Here is an 8600-nt window from a genome sequence, read left to right as displayed (position 1 = left end):
AGGAGGCTACAATGCTTGATAAGAAATGTACTCATTATCTTGCCCATGTAATTGTAACCCCTCTGTACAGTATTTTCACAATAAAAAATAAAGAAAAATAAAAAAATTTCAAAGTATAAATTGAACATATATATATATATATATATATATATACAACCTGAGTAATATAGGTCATAAATAACTGCAAAAGATTTCAAAAGTTGTGTTATCTCTCAAATGCTATAAAACCCAAAATAAGTATTTGCACCATTAATATTTCCATAGTAAATATTATGAGAAAATGTACAACAATAAATTTTTGGAGCTTTGAATGAGATTAATGATAAATGATTAGTATACATAATTATTATATTATCTAGAACCATTTATCCACAGTATACAGTTTGTGAATTTTTACCAATATATGCTGATCAGTACATTACCCTGATTTACATATTTTGCATTTCAAGCAAATGTGAGTAATTCAGAGAATTTTCCCAAAGCTTTCCCTGTGCAAAATCTGAGTACAAAATAATTTTATTATTTTCTGTCTACCTCTGGAGTACTATAATTTTTTAAAAGAATTTTCCAAATTTTTTCACATTTAAAAATATAAATCTTTAAAAGAATTGTAAATATGCTCTTCAGAGGAATAAAATGTTATTTTATTTAAATTTATATTAAATAGAATATTACTTTAAGATTTTATTTGGAAAGACATCCTTGGAAAGATATTGTCATATTTTCACGTATAAAAATATTTATATTTGGGCAAATTAAATTTACAGAATCAAGCTCTTTAGAACATATTCCAGATAAATTCAGTATAATTAGAGATGGTACAGCATGCATTTTGTAGGTCCATCTGATGGGAATGAAATGTGATATTTAATGTAAAGAATTTCTGTTCTTAGACCCTCAACTCACCATTGGTCTTTAATGTATCTCATATTCTGAGCGTGAGTAGCTTTTGTCTGATTCAGTAGACATGTGCATGCTACTTTGGTAACAAAGATGTGATCTTTGATGGTGCTTAGATGATAGAATAGTGTTCTATAAACTCTTATAAATCTTAAGAGGAAAACTCTCCATACAATTATGGATCTAAGAACCCGGTGCTGGTGGCTAAAGCCTTTAATCCTAGTTACTCAAGAAGCTGAGATCTGAGGATCCAAGTTCAAAGCCAGCCTGGGCAGGAAAGTCTGTGAGACTCTTATCTCCAGTAAACCACCAGAAAACTTTAAGTGGTGCTGTGGCTCAAGTTGTAGAGTGCCTGCTCCAGGCACAAGATTGACCAAAAAAAAAAAAAAGGATACTTGGGCATGGTACATGCCTGTTGTACTAATTACTCCAAGAGATGGTGCCTGGGTAATATCAGCTCATGACCAGTACATGCCAACATTAGTTAATCCTGTCTTAAAGCTGGACCTGGATGTAAACAATTGTGGTTCCAGTTACTTAAGATATTAAAGAATAATTTTTTCAAGACTAGTGTAGGCATAGTTAGTGCCAGACCCTATCTGAAAATAACATAAATCGAAAATGATTAGGGATATGGAATGGGATAGAAATTTTTCCTATGTAGTGTGAGGCTATGAATGCAACCTCCAGTTTTGTAAAATAACAATATTAAAATAAAAAATAAACAAATAATAAATTAAACAGGATATTTCCTACTTTCTCTTCTAGTTAATAAAAAACATTGAACATAAGACGCTACTGATATTTTTCTACAAGTTATTAACAGAATTATTTTGATTTCTGCAATGTGTATACACAATAATCACATAATTGTGGAACACAGAATTCATCCATTGTTATATAAGCCTTCTTTCCATCACTATGACAGTAGACTTGGGGGTGTCAACTTAAAGGACTAAAGGTGTATCTTGTTTGATGTTATCCACAGTTTCAGTACATAGTCATATATATAAGTGGTTTCTGGGTTTGTGGTAATGTAGATTTCACATGGGATGAACCTGGTCAACCAAAACTACTCAACACATGCCTGCAGTAAAATGGAGATAGATAGATAATAGATAAGTAGACAGACAGAGAGACAGATAGATAGATGTTTGTATGCATGCTTTTCCTTAGCATTCTTAGCTTTTAACCTTTAAACAGCTAGGTATATATGTCATGTATTTTCCTTTTTGCCTGTGCTGAAATTTATAAAAGCTGCTGACTTAAGGTATACTCAAACAACACACATGTAGAAGAGAGACTGGCATTTCTGTTAGCATATTGTGGAAAAGTTATTATCTACATCCATTTACTGCAGTCAAATCACAGGAGACACAAAGCTGGTACACCAAGATTTAAAGAATATGGAGAATTTCAAGGCATTTGATATCTATTGTATAAAAAAGAATTAAACCCTCCAGTATGTCCCAATTTTGCAACAAAACTCCATCCACAGGAGCAAATAAAGGTATTTTTTACAAATATAAACCTTGACACTTCAATTGCTAGAACATTTATGATTCATGCTTTCAAATGGACTCGTCCTTACAAATATTGCCTACGTGAACAGAAAGTATGCTGAAAACTCTAATGTACCACTACCTTTGTTTAGTACTCTCTACTTTATTCTCTAAAATATAAATACGCAGTAAGCAACTTTTAAATTGGGTTAACATGATTATAGATAATATAAAAAGGCAATGGTGACCTTTATTCTTAGTGATTTAAATGTATTACATTACCATATAAACAATAATTATAATTGAGTGAGCTGAACTTACAGCAGTGTTTAATCAGAGTGTTTGCCTGCGATGCCAAAATCCTAGTTCTCATCTCCAATAACACACAGTGAAAAGCATATTACATCTGTAGAATGTGATGTAAACCTCAAGTTAATATTGACATGATGGCAGGAAATAGGAAGAGGAAAGAATTCTGGAAGAAGAATCTAGCCTTTCACATCTCTATTCATGTGAATGATCATTTCAACACTTACAACATCTAAAGAAGAGAGAAAACCTAGTGTCCCAAAACCAATAAATGAAAAAGCGAAAATCTCATACATAAAATGAAACAACAAAACCTTAAGGAGAGAGAAATTGTGAAATATACTCAATATGGAAAACCTTAAGAACAGTCCACAAAGAGATAGACACTGAAAACTACTTATTGTATGACATTTTAAGTATGATGTCTAGAATATGGGAAGAGAGAGTCAGAAAGTAGTTTTCTGGGCATGGGGGAGGGAGAAGTTTTGGAGACGGCTTTTGGTTACATAATAAAATATGTTCTGGAAGTAGGTAGTGGTAAAGACTGCATCACCTTATCAATAGACCAAAATCCAAAGAAGTGTTTAAGGATGCAAATTTTACAGCTTGCATCTTTTATCTCAATACAAATTGTTAGCAAAGATAGTAACGAGGCAGTTAAAGGAGAGAACTTTTAAAATTGGAGAAATAATAAAAATAGGAGGAGTTATGTAGTGTTTAAACATGAGAAGGATTTGAATATCCTTAGATTCTGCTACGAAAGTTGATGTAGTTTCTATCATATAGAATGCTATGTGTAGGCTATCTATAAGTTTCTTGATTTTTCTGCAGTTGTGGGTTTGATTTCAGGGCCTGGGTGCTTTCCCTGAGCCTTTTTTTTGCTCAACGCTAGTACTCTAACCACTTGAGCCACAAAACCACTTCTAGTTTTTGTATGGTTATTCAGAAATAACAGTCTCATGGAGTCTTTTTTGCTTGGGCTGGCTTCAGACTGAGATCCTCAGATCTCAGCTTCCTGATTACTATTACAGGCATGAGCCATTGATGCCCGGCTAGCTGTACATTTTGTACTGCAAATTTAGTTTCCCCTTTCATCTTGACATTGTTTTGTGAATAATAGTCTAGAATTAAGCCCTATAATTATAAAAAATGAATGTAACTAATATGAGCAAATTGGGGACTGTAGTGCCTCAATGAATATTCATGTTCATATACTAGGCTGTGTGTGTGTGTGTGTGTGTGTGTGTGTGTGTGTGTGTGTGTTGGTACTCAGGCTTGACTCAAGAACTCTTGCTGTTTCTGGGAACCAGAGGAAAATGGGAAGATGAAAAGAGAAGGTAAAGCTCCAGGAAGAAACTGAATATGCTTGAAGTACTTACAAGCCTGTGAGAAAAGAGAATACTGAAACTGAGTAAAATATTTAAAAAGGAGAGAGCTGGATTCCAGGGGCTCACGCCTGTAATTTTTCTACTCAGGAGACTGAGATCTGAGAATCATGGTTCAAAAGCCAGCCTGGGCAAGGAAGTCTATGAGACTCTTATCTCCAATAAACCACCAGAAAACCGGAAGTGGAGCTGTTGCTCAAGTGTTAGAGCGCTTGCCTTGAGCTGAAGGACAGCCCACAGACCCAGAGTTCAAGCCCCACGACTTAAAAAAAAAAAAAAAGAAAAGAAAAAAGAAAAAAGAGAGGGATTAGAAAAAGGAATAGACTCAAAATTCATTACATGCATGCATAGAAATATCACAATAAAGCCCTTTGGCACAATTAATATTTTCTAATATTTTTTAAAGTCAAATCTTACTATTTATTTTCTACAAAGTGGAAAATGTAGAACCTAAAATGTAATTATCATATTTGTGTCATACCAAAGCCCCAGGGGAAACAGAAGCAGTTATAAGTCCCAAATGCTAACTGATATAATAGAATGCTTCCTGGTTAATGTCCAACTGACAAAGAGCTGCTAATCTTAGGTAAGTTGTTGAATTTCCAAACTTAAATATATTAGATTTTTTTTAAAAAATGCCTTTTGAGGAGTAAAAAAGATTTCTGAGTCCTTTAGGTTAACTGTTGGACACAGCTGAATAAATTCTGAAATCATCTTAATGAAACTTGTTTCTTCCTGAGATTGGATGAGTCTAAGCAGACCTGGACATTTCCATAAATGACATTTGAATCTGGGTTTATAAGGTTGTCTTTTGTCTCTTTATGACTGTGCATGCACAAACATGGATTTAAATGTTTCTTTCCTAATTGAAAGTAACAATTAGGTTCACATTTCCCTATGTGCAAATAACTTTATTTTACTTAGGCTGAGTAAATGCTCACTATTACCAATCCTTTACATTGTCAAACACTGTGAAGGTGCATGAAAACACTGAGCAATACATACATACAAAGAAAAAATACACAAGTTTGGATCATTTATCTTTATGCTGTTTCCATTTTTGAAAAGAGATACTACAAATTATATTTTCGATATGTGGGTGTTTTAACCACTTTTCATGATGATTTTTCTTTTTTTGTTTTTCTTTTTTTGTCAGTCATGGGGCCTGAACTCTGCCTGGGCATTGTCCCTCAGCTCTTCAGCTCAAGACTAGTGCTCTACCACTTGAGCCACAGGGCCACTTTGGGCTATTTCTGCTTACATGGTGCTGAGGAATCAAACCCAGGGCCTCATGCATGCAAGGCAAGCACTCTACCACTGAGCCACCTTCCTAGCCCCTCATGCTGATTTTTCTCTGATCAGGAACACCAAACTTCAGACCTAGCCTTCCACAATGAATAGGTGGTAAAATCACAATTAATTTCTAGGACAAAATATAATGAATAAGTTGTTCCTATCATATAAAATACTAAATAAAATATAGGTTAATTACAGTATAATATTTATAATTATTAGGCATTGATAGGTTCAGTGACTCTAGAACTAATATATCAGTCCTTTAAACCAATCATATTTTCAAGAAGTAGCATAAGTTCAATAATTATTTATGTTCACATGAATATTTTTAAGCCTCAGTAATTTGTCTGTAGGATAGTTTCTATATAATATTTATTTTATTCTAGTTTTAAAGTACAGTGCAATGTTAGTAAAATTAAAAAAATTTCTGACACAGGAAACAGTCATGACAGAGAAAAATTAAAGAATTTGTAGAAAGTCACATAACTGAAGTGGTATTTAGATTTATATTATTTTCTCTAACACATTTTAGATTTTTAATTTTTTTCTTGTCATTATCAATATGAGATGCAATCTACTCTTTTTTTCTTTTTTTAAATGATGGTACTGGGGCTTAAATGCAGAGCCTGGGTACTGTCTCATAGAGGTTTTTTCTTTTTTTTAAACATTTTTATTACATATTTTTTATTGTAAAGATACTGTTCAGAGAGGTTATAGTTGCATGAGTAAGCTAATGAGTACATTTCCTATTGAGTATTGTTACCTACTCCTTTGTTTTTCTCCTGCCATCCCTTTCCTCCCCACCTCTCCAACTAACACCCCCCACCCTCCCCACCCCCGGCCAAGTTGTAAAGTCATTCTTAATGGTAGCACTCTACCACTTGAGCCATTGCTCCACTTTCAAAATTTTGGTGGCTCATTGGACATAAGAAATTCATAGTCTTCTGAAGTGGTGCTGTGGCTTAAGTGGTAGAATGCTAGCTTTGAGCTGAAGAGATGAGGGACAGCACCCAGGCCAAGAGTTCAAGCCCCATGACCAATAAAAAAAAAGAATTTCATAATCTTTCTTGCCTGAGAAAACTATGATCCTCAGATCTCAGCCTCCTAAAAGCTACGATTACAAGAATGAGCCACCTGTACCTGGTATAATATGTTTTTAAACACAGATATTTTCTGAGATTAAAATATAACTTTATATAACGGGATTGTAGTAGTCATCCACCTAAATTAATTTTGTTCTTACTTTTCCCAAATATTCAGGCAAGAGAAAAGAGAAATGGATAGGAGAAATTGCTCCTCGTGGAATGAATTTGTGTTCTTGGGGATTACCAATACTCCTGAGACAAAAGTGATTTTGTTTGTCACCTTTATACTTGTCTATTTCATTAATATTCTGGCAAATCTTGGAATGATCACTTTAATCCTAGTGGACTCCCAGCTTCACACACCCATGTACTTCTTCCTCAGTCACCTCTCTTTCTGTGACCTCTGCTACTCCACGGCCATTGGGCCCAAGATGCTGGTGGACATATTTGGCAAGAACAAATCCATTCCTTTCCTGGGCTGCGCTCTGCAGTTCTTGATCTTCTGCATCTTTGCGGATGCTGAGTGCATGCTGCTGGCAGTGATGGCCTTTGACCGGTACAAGGCCATCAGCAGCCCTCTGCTCTACACGGTGAACATGTCCAGTAGGGTGTGCACTCTGCTCGTGGCTGGAGTTTACCTGGTGGGGATGGCAGATGCCCTGATCCACACCACACTGGCATTCCGCTTATGTTTCTGTGGGTCTAATGAGATCAATCATTTCTTCTGTGATTTGCCTCCACTTTACCTCCTCTCTTGTTCTGACATCGAGGTCAATGAGTTGGTATTATTCATCATTTTTGGCTTCATCGAGGTGAGCACTATCTCAGGAGTCCTCATCTCTTACTGTTATATTATTTTATCAGTGTTAAAAATTAGATCTGCTGAGGGCAGGTTCAAAGCTTTCTCCACTTGTACCTCTCACTTGACAGCAGTTGCCATTTTCCAGGGAACTGTGCTCTTCATGTATTTCCGACCAAGTTCCTCCTACTCCCTAGATCAAGACAAAATGACGTCTTTGTTTTACACCCTTGTGATACCTATGCTGAACCCTCTGATTTATAGTCTACGGAACAAGGATGTGAAAGAGGCTGTGTTAAAGCTGAGAAATAAAAGGTGTATTTAAGATATTGTATTTCAGATATCATAGTGTAGTTAATATATCATAGTACACACTGTGTTTATGTTGCTATAGCATACATACAGAAATCCATGTATATTATTCAGTTACCATGGCTTTTCTGAAAATTTTTAAAATTACCTTTAAGTAGTCGGGGTTTAATTTGAGGTGTCAGTTTATATACTCGAACAATGCCCTCCCTTTCATTCATTACCCCACATCTCTTATTCTTCCCTGTCCCTTAAAATCGCTGGGTCTATTTTCACATATGTACATCGACTATTATGCTATTATGCATATATCTGTCCACATTTCCTCTCTCCATTTGTTTGTCCTCTACCCTCCTTCCCGTCACCATTTTTCCCCCTCTCAACAACACCTGTTCCAACTTACTGGGATTTATTTTGTTAAGCTGTAGGTTAGTGGTTTGAAAAATCTACCCCATTACAATCCTCTCCTGTGTACACCATATGATAACATGTTTGCATGCATGTACATATCAGCCTGTGTATGTTTTCATATCTGCTTTTTTTTTGTCAGTTGTGGGGCTTGAACTCTGGGCCTGAGTGCTGTCACTCAGCTCTTCAGCTCAAGGCTAGCACTCTACCACTTGAGCCACAGCACTACTTCCAGGTTTCTGGTGGCTTATCGGAGATAAGATTTCATGGACTTTTGTGCTCGGGCTGGCTTTGAACCGTGATCCTCAGATCTCAGCCTCCTGAGTAGCTAGGATTATAGGTGTGAACTATCAGCACCTGGTTCATATCTGCTTTTTTTTATTTGTAACATTTCATTGTTTCTATTATTTAATATTATTTCACTTGAACTAAGATGTATTGAAGATTTTTAATCCCATTCAATAGACTTAAGTGCTTCATGCTTAATGGCATATCCAGTAGTTTATCACTAAATCTTGTATTTTATTAGTAGTAATGGAAACTAATTAAGCACTCAAACAGAGTAAATTCATTTGACTAATTACAACTTCTCTAATTTGCAAAGCAT

At 35.3% G+C, this 8600-nt stretch overlaps 1 protein-coding gene across 1 annotated transcript; it reads left to right on the top strand.

Annotated features, from left to right (window-relative positions):
• Positions 1 to 6668: 6668 nt before the first annotated feature.
• On the top strand, positions 6669 to 7601 carry LOC105995417 (olfactory receptor 5W2-like). Its single transcript, XM_013029128.1, has one exon. It carries the CDS (start codon positions 6669 to 6671, stop codon positions 7599 to 7601), a length of 933 nt encoding a protein of 310 aa, XP_012884582.1.
• The last annotated feature ends 999 nt before the right edge of the window (positions 7602 to 8600 follow it).

This window comes from Dipodomys ordii, unplaced genomic scaffold (assembly GCF_000151885.1).
Source record: "Dipodomys ordii isolate 6190 unplaced genomic scaffold, Dord_2.0 Scaffold117, whole genome shotgun sequence".
NCBI lineage: Eukaryota > Metazoa > Chordata > Mammalia > Rodentia > Heteromyidae > Dipodomys > Dipodomys ordii.
The sequence above is the reverse complement of the archived record's forward strand: the minus strand, read 5'-3'. Positions and strand labels throughout refer to the sequence as shown.

Bases quoted from the DNA above. Each gene is read 5' to 3' on its own strand.
- LOC105995417 (XM_013029128.1), top strand. From the start codon at position 6,669: ATGGATAGGAGAAATTGCTCCTCGTGGAATGAATTTGTGTTCTTGGGG.